The following is a 20,793-nucleotide window of genomic DNA, read 5'->3' as shown; positions in this document are numbered from 1 at the left end:
TTTCCCGTGTGTATCAAGAATGGTCCACCACCCAAAGGACATCCAGTCAACTTGACACAACTGTGGGAAGCACAGCGATGAATTTATGCTGTTCTGAGAGCAAAAACTCAGTGTTAGGAAGGTGTTCTTAATGTTCTGTGCTCTGATTGTTGATACACAAACTGGTGGTACAGTCATACACTTATTAACATGTTTGACTATCTCTAACCCCTACTTTCTCTTTCTCTCTCCACCACTTTCTCTTTCTCTCTCCACCACTTTCTCTTTCTCTCTCCACCACTTTCTCTTTCTCTCTCCACCACTTTCTCTTTCTCTCCACCACTTTCTCTTTCTCTCTCCACCACTTTTTCTCTCCACCACTTTCTCTTTCTCTCTCTACCACTTTCTCTTTCTCTCTCCACCACTTTCTCTTTCTCTCTCCACCACTTTCTCTTTCTCTCTCCACCACTTTTGCTCTCTCCTTTCTCAGCTGACCAGCTCTGGCGCCCCCTTCTGGTCCGGTCCAAAGAGATGTCCTCACCCTCTGGAGTTCAGCACCAGCAATGTGAGTCCTTTCTTTCCCCCCCTCCTGTCCTCCCTATCTATTACCTTACCCCTCTACCCTAGTCCCTTCTCCCCCCTGTCCTCCCTATCTATTACCTTACCCCTCTACCCTAGTCCCTCCTGTCCTCCCTATCTATTACCTTACCCCTCTACCCTAGTCCCTTCTCCCCCCTCCTGTCCTCCCTATCTATTACCTTACCCCTCTACCCTAGTCCCCCCGTCCTCCCTATCTATTACCTTACCCCTCTACCCTAGTCCCTCCTGTCCTCCCTATCTATTACCTTACCCCTCTACCCTAGCCCCTCCTGTCCTCCCTATCTATTACCTTACCCCTCTACCCTAGTCCCTCCTGTCCTCCCTATCTATTACCTTACCCCTCTACCCTAGTCCCTCCTGTCCTCCCTATCTATTACCTTACCCCTCTACCCTAGCCCCTCCTGTCCTCCCTATCTATTACCTTACCCCTCTACCCTAGCTCCTCCTGTCCTCCCTATCTATTACCTTACCCCTCTACCCTAGCCCCTCCTGTCCTCCCTATCTATTACCTTACCCCTCTACCCTAGCCCATCCTGTCCTCCCTATCTATTACCTTACCCCTCTACCCTAGCCCCTCCTAACCTCCCCTCCTGTCCTGCCTATCTATTACCTTACCCCTCTACCCTAGCCCCTCCTGTCCTCCCTATCTATTACCTTACCCCTCTACCCTAGCCCCTCCTAACCTCTCCTCCTGTCCTCCCTATCTATTACCTTACCCCCCTACCCTAGTCCCTTCTCCCCCCTCCTGTCCTCCCTATCTATTACCTTACCCCTCCACCCTAGCCCCTCCTGTCCTCCCTATCTATTACCTTACCCCTCCACCCTAGCCCCTCCTGTCCTCCCTATCTATTACCTTACCCCTCTACCCTAGTCCCTCCTGTCCTCTCCTCCTGTCCTCCCTATCTATTACCTTACCCCTCTACCCTAGCCCCTCCTAACCTCCCCTCCTGTCCTCCCTATCTATTACCTTACCCCTCTACCCTAGCCCCTCCTGTCCTCCCTATCTATTACCTTACCCCTCTACCCTAGCCCCTCCTGTCCTCCCTATCTATTACCTTACCCCTCTACCCTAGCCCCTCCTGTCCTCCCTATCTATTACCTTACCCCTCTACCCTAGTCCCTCCTGTCCTCCCTATCTATTACCTTACCCCTCTACCCTAGTCCCTCCTGTCCTCCCTATCTATTACCTTACCCCTCTACCCTAGCCCCTCCTGTCCTCCCTATCTATTACCTTACCCCTCTACCCTAGCTCCTCCTGTCCTCCATATCTATTACCTTACCCCTCTACCCTAGCCCCTCCTGTCCTCCCTATCTATTACCTTACCCCTCTACCCTAGCCCCTCCTAACCTCCCCTCCTGTCCTCCCTATCTATTACCTTACCCCTCTACCCTAGCCCCTCCTGTCCTCCCTATCTATTACCTTACCCCTCTACCCTAGTCCCTCCTGTCCTCCCCTCCTGTCCTCCCTATCTATTACCTTACCCCTCTACCCTAGCCCCTCCTAACCTCCCCTCCTGTCCTCCCTATCTATTACCTTACCCCTCTACCCTAGTCCCTCCTGTCCTCCCTATCTATTACCTTACCCCCTCTACCCTAGTCCCTTCCTCCCCCTGTCCTCCCTATCTATTACCTTACCCCTCTACCCTAGCCCTCCTGTCCTCCCTATCTATTACCTTACCCCTCTACCCTAGTCCCTCCTGTCCTCCCTATCTATTACCTTACCCCTCTACCCTAGTCCCTCCTGTCCTCCCTATCTATTACCTTACCCCTCTACCCTAGCCCCTCCCCTCTTAACCTCCCTATCTATTACCTTACCCCTCTACCCTTCCCCCTTCTCCCCCCTCCTGTCCTCTCCCTCATACATCCTCTCTCTCTCTCTAGCACCTCCATATGGACTATGTGATGTCAGGAGCCAACTTGTTTGCCCAGTCGTACGGCATGCAGGGCTCTACCGACCGTGTCGGCGTGGCTAAGATCCTGGACAGCCTATCGGTGCCTACCTTCGTCCCCAGGTCAGGGGTCAAGATCCACGTCTCCGACCAGGAGCTGCAGAGCGCCAACGTCAACGTCGGTGAGGGAGAGGGCTTTTACATTTATATAGGCCATTTATTTATACATATATAGGGTGTAGAACTAACCCAGCCATCGCAGCAGAGTCTGCAGGAGCGTGTAGAACTAAGAAAGCCATCGCAGCAGAGTGCAGGAGCGTGTAGAACTAAGAAAGCCATCGCAGCAGAGTGCAGGAGCGTGTAGAACTAAGAAAGCCATCGCAGCAGAGTGCAGGAGCGTGTAGAACTAACCCAGCCATCGCAGCAGAGTGCAGGAGGGTGTAGAACTAACCCAGCCATCGCAGCAGAGTCTGCAGGAGCGTGTAGAACTAAGAAAGCCATCGCAGCAGAGTGCAGGAGCGTGTAGAACTAACCCAGCCCTCGCAGCAGAGTGCAGGAGCGTGTAGAACTAACCCAGCCCTCGCAGCAGAGTCTGCAGGAGCGTGTAGAACTAAGAAAGCCATCGCAGCAGAGTGCAGGAGCGTGTAGAACTAAGAAAGCCATCGCAGCAGAGTGCAGGAGCGTGTAGAACTATGCCAGCCATCGCAGTAGAGTCTGCAGGAGCGTGTAGAACTAAGAAAGCCATGGCAGCAGAGTGCAGGAGTGTGTAGAACTAAGCCAGCCATCGCAGTAGAGTCTGCAGGAGCGTGTAGAACTAACCCAGCCATCGCAGCAGAGTGCAGGAGCGTGTAGAACTAAGCCAGCCATCGCAGCAGAGTGCAGGAGCGTGTAGAACTAACCCAGCCATCGCAGCAGAGTCTGCAGGAGCGTGTAGAACTAAGAAAGCCATCGCAGCAGATTGCAGGAGCGTGTAGAACTAAGACAGCCATCGCAGCAGAGTGCAGGAGCGTGTAGAACTAAGCCAGCCATCGCAGCAGAGTCTGCAGGAGCGTGTAGAACTAACCCAGCCATCGCAGCAGATTGCAGGAGCGTGTAGAACTAAGAAAGCCATCGCAGCGGAGTTCAGGAGCGTGGAGAACTAAGAAAGCCATCGCAGCAGAGTCTGCAGGAGCGTGTAGAACTAAGCCAGCCATCGCAGCAGATTGCAGGAGCGTGTAGAACTAAGAAAGCCTCTAGAAATGGGACATCTGTTATTTCTGCATTTGCCACAGAATGAAAGCCTTCCACAGACTGGATAGAAGAAGGACTTGTGTTGAATTAAATGACTACTGAGATGGAAGAATCCCAGTTATGATCAGAGTATGTTTATTGTGTTTCATCAGAAAAAACTAACAAGACAGGTCCCACCTCTCGCCACCAGCCACGTGAGATGATTTTACAACATGCCCCTGTCTCATTGGCCTGTTTCCCTGTCTGTCAGCCAATGGACACTGTCGGACTAACGGATGTGTGTCTCTCTCTCTCTCTCTGGTGTGAATGTCTTTGGGATGTGTGTCTGGGTCTGGGGGTGTGTCTGGGTCTGGGGGTGTGTCTGGGTCTGGGGGTGTGTCTGGGTCTGGGGGTGTGTCTGGGTCCGGGGGGTTGTGTGTGTGTGTGTAGATGACAACAGGCTGGAGGAACTGAAGACTCTGCTACCTGGACCGGAAGCTTCTTCTCACTTTAAACTCACTGCCATCGACTTTGAGAAGGTAGAGATCTCTCCCTTTACCCCCCTCCCTCTCTCTCTTTACTCTACCCCCCCTCTCTCTTTACTCTAACCCTCCCTCTCTCTCTTTACTCTACCCCCCCTCTCTCTCTTTACTCTACCCCTCCCTCTCTCTCTCTTTACTCTACCCCTCCCTCTCTCGCTCTTTACTCTACCCCTCCCTCTCTCTCTCTTTACTCTACCCCTCCCTCTCTCTCTCTTTACTCTACCCCTCCCTCTCTCTCTCTTTACTCTACCCCTCCCTCTCTCTCTCTTTACTCTACCCCTCCCTCTCTCTCTCTTTACTCTACCCTCCCTCTCTCTCTCTTTACTCTACCCCCTCTCTCTTTACTCTACCCCCCTCTTTACTCTACCCCTTCCTCTCTCTCTTTACTCTACCCCTCCCCTCTCTTTACTCTACCCCCCCTCTCTCTTTACTCTACCCCCCTCTTTACTCTACCCCTTCCTCTCTCTCTTTACTCTACCCCTCCCCTCTCTCTCTTAACTCTACCCCTCCCCTCTCTCTTTACTCTACCCCTCCCCTCTCTCTCTTTACTCGACCCCTCCCCTCTCTCTCTTTAACTCGACCCCTCCCCTCTCTCTCTTTACTCTACCCCTCCCCTCTCTCTCTTTACTCGACCCCTCCCCTCTCTCTCTTTACTCGACCCCTCCCCCCTCTCTCTTTACTCTACCCCTCCCCCCTCTCTCTTTACTCTACCCCTCCCCTCTCTCTCTTTACTCTACCCCTCCCCTCTCTCTCTTTACTCTACCCCTCCCTCTCTATTTACTCTACCCCTTCCTCTCTCTCTTTACTCTACCCCTCCCCTCTCTCTCTTTACTCTACCCCTCCCCTCTCTCTCTTTACTCTACCCCTCCCTCTCTATTTACTCTACCCCCTCTTTACTCTACCCCTTCCTCTCTCTTTACTCTACCCCTCCCCTCTCTCTCTTTACTCTACCCCTCCCCTCTCTCTCTTTACTCTACCCCTCCCCTCTCTTTACTCTACCCCTCCCCTCTCTTTACTCTACCCCTCCCCTCTCTCTTTACTCTACCCCTCCCCTCTCTCTCTTTACTCGACCCCTCCCCTCTCTCTCTTTACTCGACCCCTCCCCTCTCTCTCTTTACTCGACCCCTCCCCTCTCTCTCTTTACTCGACCCCTCCCCTCTCTCTCTTTACTCGACCCCTCCCCCTCTCTCTTACTCGACCCCTCCCCTCTCTCTCTTTACTCGACCCCTCCCCCTCTCTCTTTACTCTACCCCTCCCCTCTCTCTCTTACTCTACCCCTCCCCCCTCTCTCTTTACTCTACCCCTCCCCTCTCTCTCTTTACTCGACCCCTCCCCTCTCTCTCTTACTCGACCCCTCCCTCTCTCTCTTTACTCGACCCCTCCCCTCTCTCTCTTTACTCGACCCCTCCCCTCTCTCTCTTTACTCGACCCCTCCCCTCTCTCTCTTTACTCGACCCCTCCCCCCCTCTCTCTTTACTCGACCCCTCCCCCTCTCTCTTTACTCGACCCTCCCCTCTCTCTCTTTACTCGACCCTCCCCTCTCTCTCTTTACTCTACCCCTCCCTCTCTATTTACTCTACCCCTTCCTCTCTCTCTTTACTCTACCCCTCCCCTCTCTTTACTCTACCCCTCCCCTCTTTACTCTACCCCTCCCTCTCTTTACTCTACCCCCCTCTCTCTTACTCTACCCCCCTCTTTACTCTACCCCTTCCTCTCTCTTTACTCTACCCTCCCTCTCTCTCTTTACTCTACCCCTCCCCTCTCTACTCTACCCTCCTCTCTCTTTACTCTACCCCTCCTCTCTCTTTACTCTACCCCTCCCTCTCTCTTTACTCGACCCCTCCCCTCTCTCTTTACTCTACCCCCTCCCCTCTCTCTCTCTTTACTCTACCCCTCCCCTCTCTCTCTTTACTCGACCCCTCCCCTCTCTCTCTTTACTCGACCCTCCCCCCTCTCTCTTTACTCGACCCCTCCCCTCTCTCTCTTTACTCGACCCTCCCCCTCTCTCTTTACTCTACCCCTCCCCCTCTCTCTTTACTCTACCCCTCCCCCTCTCTCTCTTTACTCTACCCTCCCCTCTCTCTTTACTCTATCCCTCCCTCTCTCTTTACTCTATCCCTCCCTCTCTCTTTACTCTACCCCCCTCTCTCTTACTCTACCCCCCTCTCTCTTTACTCTACCCCCTCTCTCTTACTCTACCCCCTCTCTCTTTACTCTACCCCTCTCTCTTTACTCTACCCCCTCTCTCTTACTCTACCCCCTCTCTCTTTACTCTACCCCCCTCTCTCTTTACTCTACCCCCCCTCTCTCTTACTTCTACCCCCCCCCCCTCTCTCTTTACTCTTCCCCCCTCTCTTACTCTACCCCCCCTCTCTCTTTACTCTACCCCCCCTCTCTCTTTACTCTACCCCCCCTCTCTCTTTACTCTACCCCCCCTCTCTCTTTACTCTACCCCCCTCTCTCTTTACTCTACCCCCTCCTCTCTCTTTACTCTACCCCTCCCTCTCTCTTTACTCTACCCCTCCCTCTCTCTTTACTCTACCCCTCCCTCTCTCTTTACTCTACCCCCCTCTCTCTTTACTCTACCCCCCCTCTCTCTTTACTCAACCCCCCCTCTCTCTCTCTTTACTCTACCCCTCCTCTTTACCCTACCCCCCTCATTACTCTACCCCCCTCCCTCTCTCTTTACTCTTACCCCCTGTCTTTACCCTACCCCCCCCCTCATTACTCAACCCCCTCTTTGCTCTATCTGACAATGCTCTGAATTTCCTTACGGACAATCTGACAACAGGATGATGACTCTGTATGTTCCAGGAGGATGACTCTGTATGTTCCAGGAGGATGACTCTGTATGTTCCAGGAGGATGACTCTGTATGTTCCAGGAGGATGACTCTGTATGTTCCAGGAGGATGACTCTGTATGTTCCAGGAGGATGACTCTGTATGTTCCAGGAGGATGACTCTGTATGTTCCAGGAGGATGACTCTGTATGTTCCAGGAGGATGACTCTGTATGTTCCAGGAGGATGACTCTGTATGTTCCAGGAGGATGACTCTGTATGTTCCAGGAGGATGACTCTGTATGTTCCAGGAGGATGACTCTGTATGTTCCAGGAGGATGACTCTGTATGTTCCAGGAGGATGACTCTATGTTCCAGGATGATGACTCTGTGTATTCTGTATGTTCCAGGATGATGACTCTAACTTCCACATGGACTTCATTGTGGCTGCTTCCAACCTGAGAGCAGAAAACTACAACATTCCCCCTGCAGACAGACACAAGGTGTGTACGTACACACACTGTCGCTCTCGCTGTCCCGGTGGCTCTCTCTGTGACTCTGGCTCGTTCGCTGTCTTGCTCTCTCTCTCTGGCTCGTTCTGTCTTGCTCTCTGACCCTGGCTCGTTCGCTGTCTTGCTCTCTCTCTCTGGCTCGTTCTGTCTTGCTCTCTGACCCTGGCTCGTTCGCTGTCTTGCTCTCTGACCCTGGCTCGTTCGCTGTCTTGCTCTCTGACCCTGGCTCGTTCGCTGTCTTGCTCTCTGACCCTGGCTCGTTCGCTGTCTTTCTCTCTGGCTCGTTCGCTGTCTTGCTCTCTGACCCTGGCTCGTTCGCTGTCTTGCTCTCTCTGGCTCGGTCTCTGTCTTGCTCTCTCTGGCTCGGTCTCTGTCTTGCTCTCTCTGGCTCGTTCGCTGTCTTGCTCTCTCTCTGGCTCGTTCGCTGTCTTGCTCTCTCTCTGGCTCGTTCGCTGTCTTGCTCTCTCTCTGGCTCGTTCGCTGTCTTGCTCTCTCTCTGGCTCGTTCGCTGTCTTGCTCTCTCTCTGGCTCGTTCGCTGTCTTGCTCTCTCTGGCTCGTTCGCTGTCTTGCTCTCTCTGGCTCGTTCGCTGTCTTTGCTCTCTCTGGCTCGTTCGCTGTCTTGCTCTCTCTGGCTCGTTCGCTGTCTTGCGCTCTCTGGCTCGTTCGCTGTCTTGCTCTCTCTCTGGCTCGTTCGCTGTCTTGCTCTCTCTCTGGCTCGTTCGCTGTCTTGCTCTCTCTCTGGCTCGTTCGCTGTCTTGCTCTCTCTGGCTCGTTCGCTGTCTTGCTCTCTCTGGCTCGTTCGCTGTCTTGCGCTCTCTGGCTCGTTCGCTGTCTTGCGCTCTCTGGCTCGTTCGCTGTCTTGCTCTCTGGCTCGTTCGCTGTCTTGCTCTCTGGCTCGTTCGCTGTCTTGCTCTCTGGCTCGTTCGCTGTCTTGCTCTCTCTCTGGCTCGTTCGCTGTCTTGCTCTCTCTCTCTGGCTCGTTCGCTGTCTTGCTCTCTCTCTCTGGCTCGTTCGCTGTCTTGCTCTCTCTCTGGCTCGTTCGCTGTCTTGCTCTCTCTCTGGCTCGTTCGCTGTCTTGCGCTCTCTGGCTCGTTCGCTGTCTTGCGCTCTCTGGCTCGTTCGCTGTCTTGCTCTCTCTGGCTCGTTCGCTGTCTTGCTCTCTGGCTCTGGCTCGTTCGCTGTCTTGCTCTCTGGCTCTGGCTCGTTCGCTGTCTTGCTCTCTCTGGCTCGTTCGCTGTCTTGCTCTCTGGCTCTGGCTCGTTCGCTGTCTTGCTCTCTGGCTCTGGCTCGTTCGCTGTCTTGCTCTCTGGCTCTGGCTCGTTCGCTGTCTTGCTCTCTCTGACTCGTTCGCTGTCTTGCTCTCTGTGACTCTGGCTCTCTCTGTCCACAGAGTAAGCTGATAGCTGGGAAGATCATTCCTGCGATAGCGACCACCACAGCAGCGGTCGTAGGTCTGGTCTGTCTGGAGCTCATCAAGATCGTTCAGGGACACAAGAAGGTGGAGTCGTTTAAGAACGGCTTCATGAACCTGGCGCTGCCGTTCTTCGGCTTCTCAGAACCCATCTCTGCTCCCAGCCACAAGGTAGGGTTGGATTCGGGAGGGAGGGGGTCTGTTCAGAGGGTATGTGTGTGACTGTCTAGGACAGGGCTCCCCAGTAGATGGCCTGCGGGTGATTTTTCGAATTTGATTTTAAAATGTATTTTATTTGGCCCCTCATGATTTCATTCCCACTTATAAATATAGGCATATGGGATGGTATTCCAATGTAATCAAGGTTCGTGGTCAATTGCAGAGTACAAATGATTTAGAACTAAACTGAACAGAAATATAAACTAAACATGTAAAATGTTGGTCCCGGCATGATCATTACACAGATGCACCTTGTGCTGGGGACAATGAAAGGCCACTTTAAAATGTTCAGTTTTGTCACACAACACAATGCCACAGATGTCTCAAGTTCCGAGGGAGATTGCAATTGGCATTCTGACTGCAGGAATGTCCACGAGACCTGTTGCCAGAGAATTGAATGGTCATTTCTCTCCCAGTACGTCCGCCCGGCCTCACAACTGTAGACCACGTGTAACCACGCCAGCCCAGGACCTCCTCATCCGGCTTCTTCACCTGCGGGATCGGGTGGTGGGGGGTGTTTCTGTCTGTAGTAAAGCCCTGGGGATAAAGTCATTCTGATTGGCTGTGCCTGGCTCACCAGTGGATGCACCCCTGCCCAGTCATGTGAAATCCATAGATTAGGGCCGAATTTGTTTATTTCAATTGACTGATTTCCTTATATGAACTGTAAACAGTAAACCTTTTGAAATTGTAGCATGTTGCGTTAAATTTTTGTAAAGTATGTTCCGGCCCAGCAACCATACACTCCGTGGCCCCGTGGCTGAATCCCCTGGTCTAGGATCAGAACACTGAGCAGTATCAAGGGGACATTACACAACTAGGTGTCAGGTATTTGTGTTAGGCCCAGGCTTTTCATTTAGTGTTCGTCTGTACCTCTAACAGATTCTTCTGTCCCCACACTTTTCTCTCCCTATCCATCTCTTTCTCTCTCTGCCTCCCCTACTCTCCCCATCTCTTTCTCTCTCTGCCTCCCCTACTCTCCCCATCTCTTTCTCTCTCTGCCTCCCCTACTCTCCCCATCTCTTTCTCTCTCTGCCTCCCCTACTCTCCCCATCTCTTTCTCTCTCTGCCTCCCCTTCTCTCCCCATCTCTTTCTCTCTCTGCCTCCCCTTCTCTCCCCATCTCTTTCTCTCTCTGCCTCCCCTTCTCTCCCCATCTCTTTCTCTCTCTGCCTCCCCTTCTCTCCCCATCTCTTTCTCTCTCTGCCTCCCCTTCTCTCCCCATCTCTTTCTCTCTCTGCCTCCCCTTCTCTCCCTCCCCTTCTCTCCCCTTCTCTCCCTCCCCTTCTCTCCCCATCTCTTTCTCTCTCTGCCTCCCCTTCTCTCCCCATCTCTTTCTCTCTCTGCCTCCCCTTCTCTCCCCATCTCTTCTCTCTCTGCCTCCCTTCTCTCCTCCCCTTCTCTCCCTTCTCCCTCCCTTCTCCCCATCTCTTTCTCTCTCTGCCTCCCCTTCTCTCCCCATCTCTTTCTCTCTCTGCCTCCCCTTCTCTCCCCATCTCTTTCTCTCTCTGCCTCCCCTTCTCTCCCCATCTCTTTCTCTCTCTGCCTCCCCTTCTCTCCCCATCTCTTTCTCTCTCTGCCTCCCCTTCTCTCCCCATCTCTTTTCTCTCTCTGCCTCCCCTTCTCTCCCCATCTCTTTCTCTCTCTGCCTCCCCTTCTCTCCCCATCTCTTTCTCTCTCTGCCTCCCCTTCTCTCCCCATCTCTTTCTCTCTCTGCCTCCCCTTCTCTCCCCATCTCTTTCTCTCTCTGCCTCCCCTTCTCTCCCCATCTCTTTCTCTCTCTGCCTCCCCTTCTCTCCCCATCTCTTTCTCTCTCTGCCTCCCCTTCTCTCCCCATCTCTTTCTCTCTCTGCCTCCTCTTCTCTCCCCATCTCTTTCTCTCTCTGCCTCCCCTTCTCTCCCCATCTCTTTCTCTCTCTGCCTCCCCTTCTCTCCCATCTCTTTCTCTCTCTGCCTCCCCTTCTCTCCCCATCTCTTTCTCTCTCTCTGCCTCCCCTTCTCTCCCCATCTCTTTCTCTCTCTGCCTCTCTCTCTCCCCATCCATCTCCATCTCTCCCTCCCTCCATAGTACTATGAGATTGACTGGTCTCTGTGGGATCGTTTTGAGGTGAAGGGTCTGCAGGCCAATGGAGAGGAGATGACTCTCCGACAGTTCCTGGACTACTTCAAGGTACGCCTGCCCTCGTGCTGAGTCTCTGTGCTAAGCTTATGTTCATTATTGGTTTCTATAACATTTAGTCTTTCCTTCCCCTGTAGAATGAGCATCAGTTGGAGATCACCATGCTGTCTCAGGGAGTCTCGATGCTCTACTCCTTCTTCATGCCTGCAGCTAAACTCAAGGAGAGGCTGCTGTTACCGTGAGTCACTGCTAACCCTGTCCTGTCACGTCTAGAACTGACCCCGCCCTGTCACGTCCAGAACTGACCCCGTCCTGTCACGTCTAGAACTGACCACGTCCAGAACTGACCCCGTCCTGTCACGTCCAGAACTGACCCCGTCCTGTCACGTCCAGAACTGACCCCGTCCTGTCACGTCCAGAACTGACCCCGTCCTGTCACGTCCAGAACTGACCCCTCGCGGCCCACGGCCTGTCCCCTAGAGCAACACCTCGCGGCCCACGGCCTGTCCCCTAGAGCGGCACCTAGCCTGTCCCCTAGAGCGACACCTTGTGGCCTTTTGTAAATGTATGTAGTTCTGTAGCTCAAAGTGCTGTACAGAAACCCAGCCTAAAACCCCAAACAGCAAGCAATGCCCCCCGACACATAAACTACTGCAGCATAAATACTGGAGGCTGAGACAGGAGGGGTCAGGAGACACTGTGGCCCCATCCGAGGACACCCCCGGACAGGGCCAAACAGGAAAGATTAACCCCACCCACTTATTAATGTTCTGTATTATGTTTCATGTTTTGTGGAACCCAGGAAGAGTAGCTGCTGCTTTTACAACAGCTAATATTTTATTTTATTTTACCTTTATTTAACTAGGCAAGTCAGTGAAGAACAAATTCTTATTTTCAATGACGGCCTGGGAACAGTGGGTTAACTGCCTGATCAGGGGCAGAACGACAGATTTTGTACCTTGTCTGCTCGGGGGTTTGAACTTGCAACCTTCCGGTTACTAGTCCAACGCTCTAACCACTAGGCTGTCTAGGGGACAGGCTATCCCCATTGAGGATCCTAATAAATCCCACAAAATACTACATCTTCATTGATCTCTGCTCGGGTCCGACAGTCATAACATACCCAAGTTATTTCAGACAAGGACTGTGCCGAAGGGGTTACTGCCCTAATTAAGCTGAAGGTCTGAAATGTGACACAATTCAATATTTTGCTGACAATCAATAATTGGAATGACAGGAATTTCTAACTTGAGGAATCTGAAGTTTCTCAAACTGCCAGAGAGATGACTGGGGTCTTACTGAACTAAATGTTGTCTCCCCTCTCTCCTCTCCTCCCCCCTCTCTCCTCTCCTCCCCCCTCTCTCCTCTCCTCCCCCCTCTCTCCTCTCCTCTCCCCTCTCTCCTCTCCTCCCCCCTCTCTCCTCTCCTCCCCCCTCTCTCCTCTCCTCTCCCCTCTCTCCTCTCCTCTCCCCTCTCTCCTCTCCTCCCTCTCTCCTCTCCTCCCCCCTCTCTCCTCTCCTCCCCCCTCTCTCCTCCTCCTCCCCCCTCTCTCCTCTCCTCTCCCCTCTCTCCTCTCCTCCCCCCTCTCTCCTCTCCTCCCCCCTCTCTCCTCTCCTCTCCCCCTCTCTCCTCTCCTCCCCCCTCTCTCCTCTCTCCTCTCCCCTCTCTCCTCTCCTCTCCCCTCTCTCCTCTCCTCCCCTCTCTCCTCTCCTCTCTCTCCTCTCCTCCCCTCTCTCCTCTCCTCTCCTCCCCTCTCTCCTCCTCTCCCCTCTCTCCTCTCCTCCCCCCTCTCTCCTCTCCTCCCCCCTCTCTCCTCTCTCCTCTCCCCTCTCTCCTCTCCTCTCCCCTCTCTCCTCTCCTCCCCCTCTCTCCTCTCCCCTCTCCACTAATCCCCCCCCCCCCTCTGCTCTGCAGGATGACAGAGATTGTGACCAAGGTTTCTAAGAAGAAGCTGGGGAAGCATGTTAAAGCCCTGGTGTTTGAGCTGTGCTGCAACGACCTGACTGACGAAGATGTGGAGGTTCCCTACGTCAGATACACCATCCGCTGACCAACACACACACCGGGGGGGGGACTAAGGAGAGAGGATGGCTTTGGATCAATCACTTGTAGAGGAAAGGTTATTGGATCCCTGGTTCAAAATGGCACCCTATTCCCTATATAGTGTACCCTATTCCCTATATAGTGTATCCTCTTCCCTATATAGTGTATCCTCTTCCCTATGTAGTGTACCCTATACCCTATGTAGTGTACCCTATACCCTATGTAGTGTACCCTATACCCTATGTAGTGTACCCTATACCCTATATAGTGTACCCTATTCCCTATATAGTGTACCCTATTCCCTATATAGTGTACCCTATAGTGTACCCTATTTCCCTGAACTTATAGAGACTAGGGTGCCAAACAACGATCTGAAATGAGATGTGTTGGGACATGGTTGTGGGGAGATTGTAAACGGGTTGGTCCCTGTACCCAACAACTCTGCTACCCCCCCCCCCCCCCCCCCCCCCCCTCAACAACTGCTACCCCTCAACAACTCTGCCAACCCCCCCTCAACAACTCTGCTACCCCCCCCCTCAACAACTCTGCTACCCCCCCTCAACAACTCTGCTACCCCCCCCTCAACAACTCTGCTACCCCCCCCCTCAACAACTCTGCTACCCCCCCCCCTCAACAACTCTGCTACCCCCCCTCAACAACTCTGCTACCCCCCTCAACAACTCTGCTACCCCCCCCCCCCAACAACTCTGCTACCCCCCCCCTCAACAACTCTGCTACCCCCCCCTCAACAACTCTGCTACCCCCCCTCAACAACTCTGCTACCCCCCCTCAACAACTCTGCTACCCCCCCTCAACAATTCTGCTTATCCCCCCCCTCAACAACTCTGCTACCCCCCCTCAACAACTCTGCTACCCCCCCTCAACAACTCTGCTACCCCCCCTCAACAACTCTGCTACCCCCCCTCAACAACTCTGCTTATCCCCCCCCTCAACAACTCTGCTATCCTCCCCACTCAGTACTGCCGTGTCAGGGCCAACGTGGCACGTCCTTCCCCGTTCTCCCCTGACCCCTGCGTTGTGATGTGGCACGTCCTTCCCCGTTCTCCCCTGACCCCTGCGTTGTGATGTGACACGTCCTTCCCTGTTCACCCCTGACCCCTGCGTTGTGATGTGGCACGTCCTTCCCTGTTCACCCCTGACCCCTGCGTTGTGATGTGGCACGTCCTTCCCTGTTCACCCCTGACCCCTGCGTTGTGACGTGGCACGTCCTTCCCTGTTCACCCCTGACCCCTGCGTTGTGACGTGGCACGTCCTTCCCTGTTCTCCCCTGCGTTGTGATGTGGCACGTCCTCCCTGTTCACCCCTCACCCCTGCGTTGTGACGTGGCACGTCCTTCCCTGTTCACCCCTGACCCCTGCGTTGTGACGTGGCACGTCCTTCCCTGTTCACCTCTGACCCCTGCGTTGTGACGTGGCACGTCCTTCCCCGTTCACCCCTGACCCCTGCGTTGTGATGTCATCAAACCAGTAGTGGCAAACACAACTTAACTGGAACGAACATCTCTAAAGATTTATACATTTTGGAAAACAGAAATCCAGGAAACAACCATAAAATCTCACTTGGGTTGTATTTGAAGTGTACAATGGGGGGGGCTGTGAATAAAGAGGAACTCTTGACTACCCCTGACTGTAACATACCCTGGGAGGAGGGCAGACTGACCGCCCTGGGAGGGGGGCTGTGAATAAAGAGGAACTCTTGACTACCCCTGACTGTAACATACCCTGGGAGGAGGGCAGACTGACCGCCCTGGGAGGGGGGCTGTGAATAAAGAGGAACTCTTGACTACCCCTGACTGTAACATACCCTGGGAGGCGGGCGGACTGACCGACCGGGACCCCCAGGGTTGGTATTTTAACAGGTGTGTCTCTTGTGGGGGGATTGTGGGGGGGGGGGACAGGTGTTTAAACATGACTTGAGTTTTCAATTTGATTTTCCATTTAATTTTATTTTGGGATGGACTTGTGTGTGCGCCGGGCCACAACCTTTAGGAACATTCTGTCTTGTTCCGTCTGCTTTATAAACTCCAGTGTGTCGACAGGTGGAGTCGGTCTGGTAGAGCTGCCATGGGAACACTTGAGTATGATCAATAAATACATTGAATTGAATAAATAAAGATTTGTCTCATCTCCTCTTTAAATGTTCACCCACGGGGGTTTCTATGAAGAGGGAGAAGGATGATGCGCCAGCCTGGTCTCAGATCTGTTTGAGCTTATCAACTCCTACGGTCGATAGCCTGACAAGACAACACCGACACATCTGGGACCAGCCGTATGTGATGCAGGGGCTAGGTTGACTGATTATAAAGGTATGTTATTGGAGAATTCAAGTGTGCAGGCCGTACTGTACTGGCCACGATATATTCTGGGGTCTCAGCACCATCTGCTATACTGAATACCTCCCTGGCTATGTTGACCACACCGCTGGCGTTCCAAATTTCACACGTTATTCACCCAGACGGCTCGCGTGCATCAACGACCGTCTGTAGCCAGGCGCTAAAATAAAACGTTTGTATTTTTGATCCTTGATGAGCTGTTAGTATCTCCCCATTTAGCAGCATCTACCTTTATTTAACCAGGCAAGTCAGTTAAAAACAAATTCTTATTTTCCATGACGGCCTGGGAACAGTGGGTTAACTGCCTGTTCAGGGGCAGAACGACAGATTTTGTACCATGTCAGCTCGGGGATTTGAACTTGCAACCTTTCGGTTACTAGTCCAATGCTCTAACCACTAGGCTACCCTGCCACCCTGTGGGTGATTGAACTGAGGTCCACAGTCCAGTCCAGTTGGTAATGAACCTTTTAAAGTTTGGTGCCAACCGCTGTATAAAATCCACACAAGAAAGAATGAATGAGGAGATTACTAGAAATGGAACTAGTTCTCCCATAATCTATGGGTTAATTGTCGGAGTAGAGAACACAATGTTGTGACTCAAAATGGATCGATATTCTCCAGGGGACAAAATGGCCTTGTGCATTTCAGGTAAAATAACCCCATGTTTATATCCCAGGACAAATTAACTAGCAACAGTAAGCTAGCTAGCTAAATGGCCATGAATGTGTTTTACTGTAGTCCTGAGTTTGTTTTAATATTTCAATCTGCGCGTCCTGATTCTCTGAAACGTCCTGAAAACATCCAAGAGGATCATAAAGGGACCTTCCTGGGCTGCGATCAATTACCGCCACTGCACCCCTCTACGAGCTAGAACCAGGAAATGGCTGCTCCTTGCTGGACTCCAGGTGAGTGTAAATGGCTGCTTCTTGCTGGACTCCAGGTGAGTGTAAATGGCTGCTCCTTGTTGGACTCCAGGTGAGTGTAAATGGCTGCTCCTTGTTGGACTCCAGGTGAGTGTAAATGGCTGCTCCTTGTTGGACTCCAGGTGAGTGTAAATGGCTGCTCCTTGTTGGACTCCAGGTGAGTGTAAATGGCTGCTCCTTGTTGAACTCCAGGTGAGTGTAAATGGCTGCTCCTTGTTGGACTCCAGGTGAGTGTAAATGGCTGCTCCTTGTTGAACTCCAGGTGAGTGTAAATGGCTGCTCCTTGTTGGACTCCAGGTGAGTAAATGGAAGCGTGTCGGAGCGAAGAAGAATGGTTCTCGGTGCACCTGCCTACTTCCCACGCGTCCGGACTTCAAATTGCTTTGAGCGCCTGTACCAGCTGTCTTCTGCCCGGGGATTGGGTCGGGATCCCTCCAGCTACCTCTCCCTGTCCTGTCTTCTGCCTGGGGATTGGGTCGGGATCCCTCCAGCTACCTCTCCCTGTCCTGTCTTCTGCCCTGGCACAGCCTGGACCACCGTGGCCCTCCTCTGCTGGGCCAAGCTCTTTGGATCAGAGATCTGTCCCTTTGGCTGTTGTGTCCTGCACACAGCCGGCATCTCAGTAGCCTTCTTCTCAGGTGAGTTCTGTGGTTCTGTACCAGCAATGAGCATCGAGACACGGCAGAGGCCGGATCATTCCAACTATTGTGACGTTAGATGGTGAGGCATATACAGTTGAAGTCAGAAGTTTACATACACCTTAGCCAAATACATTTAAACTCAATTTTTCACAATTCCTGACATGTAATCCTAGTAAAAAAATCCCTGTCTTAGGTCAGTTAGGATCATCACTTTATTTTAAGAATGTGAAATGTCAGAATAATACTAGAGAGAATGATTTCTTTCAACTTATTTCTTTCATCACATTCCCAGTGGGTCAGAAGTTTACATACACTCAATTAGTATTCGGTAGCATTGCCTTTAAATTGTTTAACTTGGGTCAAACGTTTCGGGTAGCCTTCCACAAGCTTTCAACAATAAGTTGGGTGAATTTTGGCCCATTCCTCCTGACAGAGCTGGTGTAACTGAGTCAGGTTTGTAGGCCTCCTTGCTCGCATACGCATTTTCAGTTCTGCCCACAAATGTTCTATAGAATTGAGGTCAGGGCTTTGTGATGGCCAATACCTTGACTTTGTTGGCCTTAAGCCGTTTTCCACAACTTTGGAAGTATGCTTGGGGTCATTGTCCACTTGGAGGACCCATTTGCGACTAAGCTATAACTTCCTGACTGATGTCTTGAGATGTTGCTTCAATATATCCACATTTTGACTGAAAAAAGTATATAGATACTTTTGTACCTGTTTCCTCCAGCATCTTCATAAGGTCCTTTGCTGCTGTTCTGGGATTGATTTGCACTTTTCGCACCAAAGTACATTCATCTCTAGGAGACAGAACGTGTCTCCTTCCTGAATGGTATGACAGCTGCGTGGTCCCATGGTGTTTATACTTGCATACTATTGTTTGTTCAGATGAACGTGGTACCTTCAGGCGTTTGAAAATTGCTCCCAAGGATGAACCAGACTTGTGGAGGTTTACTTTTTGTTCTGAGGTCTTGGCTGATTTCTTTAGATTTTTCCCATGATGTCAAGCAAAGAGGCACTGAGTTTGAAGGTAGGCCTTGAAATACACCCACAGGTACACCTCTAATTGACTCAAATTATGTCAATTAGCCTATCAAAAGCCATTACATTTTCTGGAATTTTCCAAGCTGTTTAAAGGCACTGTCAACTTAGTGTATTTAAACTTCTGTCTTCAGCTGTATCCTACTGTCAGTAACACCAGGTCTCTGTTAAACTGATATCTATCCTACTGTCAGTAACACCAGGTCTCTGTTAAACTGATATCTATCCTACTGTCAGTAACACCAGGTCTCTGTTAAACTGATATCTATCCTACTGTCAGTAACACCAGGTCTCTGTTAAACTGATATCTATCCTACTGTCCGTAACACCAGGTCTCTGTTAAACTGATATCTATCCTACTGTCAGTAACACCAGGTCTCTGTTAAACTGATATCTATCCTACTGTCAGTAACACCAGGTCTCTGTTAAACTGATATCTATCCTACTGTCAGTAACACCAGGTCTCTGTTAAACTGATATCTATCCTACTGTCAGTAACACCAGGTCTCTGTTAAACTGATATCTATCCTACTGTCCGTAACACCAGGTCTCTGTTAAACTGATATCTATCCTACTGTCAGTAACACCAGGTCTCTGTTAAACTGATATCTATCCTACTGTCAGTAACACCAGGTCTCTGTTAAACTGATATCTATCCTACTGTCAGTAACACCAGGTCTCTGTTAAACTGATATCTATCCTACTGTCAGTAACACCAGGTCTCTGTTAAACTGATATCTATCCTACTGTCAGTAACACCAGGTCTCTGTTAAACTGATATCTATCCTACTGTCAGTAACACCAGGTCTCTGTTAAACTGATATCTATCCTACTGTCAGTAACACCAGGTCTCTGTTAAACTGATATCTATCCTACTGTCAGTAACACCAGGTCTCTGTTAAACTGATATCTATCCTACTGTCAGTAACACCAGGTCTCTGTTAAACTGATATCTATCCTACTGTCAGTAACACCAGGTCTCTGTTAAACTGATATCTATCCTACTGTCAGTAACACCAGGTCTCTGTTAAACTGATATCTATCCTACTGTCAGTAACACCAGGTCTCTGTTAAACTGATATCTATCTTACTGTCAGTAACACCTCTCTGTTAAACTGATATCTATCCTACTGTCAGTAACACCAGGTCTCTGTTAAACTGATATCTATCCTACTGTCAGTAAGACCTCTCTGTTAAACTGATATCTATCCTACTGTCAGTAACACCAGGTCTCTGTTAAACTGATATCTATCCTACTGTCCGTAACACCAGGTCTCTGTTAAACTGATATCTATCCTACTGTCAGTAACACCAGGTCTCTGTTAAACTGATATCTCTCTTACTGTCAGTAACACCTCTCTGTTAAACTGATATCTATCCTACTGTCAGTAACACCAGGTCTCTGTTAAACTGATATCTATCCTACTGTCAGTAACACCAGGTCTCTGTTAAACTGATATCTATCCTACTGTCAGTAAGACCTCTCTGTTAAACTGATATCTATCCTACTGTCAGTAACACCAGGTCTCTGTTAAACTGATATCTATCCTACTGTCAGTAACACCAGGTCTCTGTTAAACTGATATCTATCCTACTGTCAGTAACACCAGGTCTCTGTTAAACTGATATCTATCCTACTGTCAGTAACACCAGGTCTCTGTTAAACTGATATCTATCCTACTGTCAGTAACACCAGGTCTCTGTTAAAAATGTTATGCATTAATATTAGAATATGTGCCTCGAAGTCTTTATGCCCTATACACTGAGTGGACAAAACATTAGGAACACCTTCCTTATATTGAGTTGTACCGCCTTTCTCCCTCAGAACGGCCTCAGTTCATCAGGGCATGGACTCTACAAGGTGTTGAAAGCGTTCCACAGGGATGCTGGACCATGTTGACTCCAATGCTTCCCACAGTTGGCTGGATGTCCTTTGGATGTCCTTTGGGTGGTGGACCATTCTTGATACACACGGGAAACTGTTGAGGTTGAAAAACCAAGCAGCGCTGCAGTACATGGCACCTACTACCATACCCCATTCAAAGGCACTACAATCTATTGTCTTGCCCATTCACCCTCTGAATGGCACACATGCCTCAAGGCTTTAAAATCTTTTAACCTGTCTCCTCCACTTCATCTACACTGATTGAAGTCGATTTAACAGGTGGCATCAATAAGGGATCATAGATTACACCTGGGTTCACCTGGTCAGTCGTTGTCATGGAAAGAGCAGGTGTTCTTAATGATCTGCCCTGTGTCTGCCCCATAATGATTTGTACAATCAGTGTAAGTTGAAACTCCCTGCGATGTTAGCTGTGATTATTGATCACACTCACAACCTGTACAGACTGAAGGCAACATCTAAATGTCATGACTGAAGTGGATATTTTTATTTGTTGATAATAAATTGACATTTTAACATCCATTGGACAAAGATTTAAATAAAAGAGGCACTTCTAAAAAATTAAATTAAATTAAATGTAAGAAACTTCTCTCACAGAGCTGAGTAGATCCCCTGTTTATCCATGTGTGG

The 20,793-nt window shown here is 50.8% G+C and overlaps 1 protein-coding gene across 1 annotated transcript in view; it reads left to right on the top strand.

Moving 5' to 3' along the window:
* The window catches only part of LOC109882554 (ubiquitin-like modifier-activating enzyme 1), a 76,518-nt gene extending 61,082 nt beyond the window's left edge, over window positions 1-15,436 (top strand). The window contains 8 exon segments of the mRNA XM_031803541.1: window positions 470-544; window positions 2,461-2,650; window positions 4,128-4,216; window positions 7,409-7,501; window positions 8,902-9,093; window positions 11,209-11,310; window positions 11,397-11,497; window positions 13,174-15,436. Coding sequence (XP_031659401.1) covers window positions 470-544; window positions 2,461-2,650; window positions 4,128-4,216; window positions 7,409-7,501; window positions 8,902-9,093; window positions 11,209-11,310; window positions 11,397-11,497; window positions 13,174-13,309 — 978 coding nt within the window. The 3' untranslated portion in view covers window positions 13,310-15,436.
* The last annotated feature ends 5,357 nt before the right edge of the window (window positions 15,437-20,793 follow it).

This window comes from Oncorhynchus kisutch, linkage group LG24 (genome assembly GCF_002021735.2).
Source record: "Oncorhynchus kisutch isolate 150728-3 linkage group LG24, Okis_V2, whole genome shotgun sequence".
NCBI lineage: Eukaryota > Metazoa > Chordata > Actinopteri > Salmoniformes > Salmonidae > Oncorhynchus > Oncorhynchus kisutch.
Note: the sequence above shows the minus strand (reverse complement) of the source record. Positions and strands in the feature narration are given on the sequence as shown.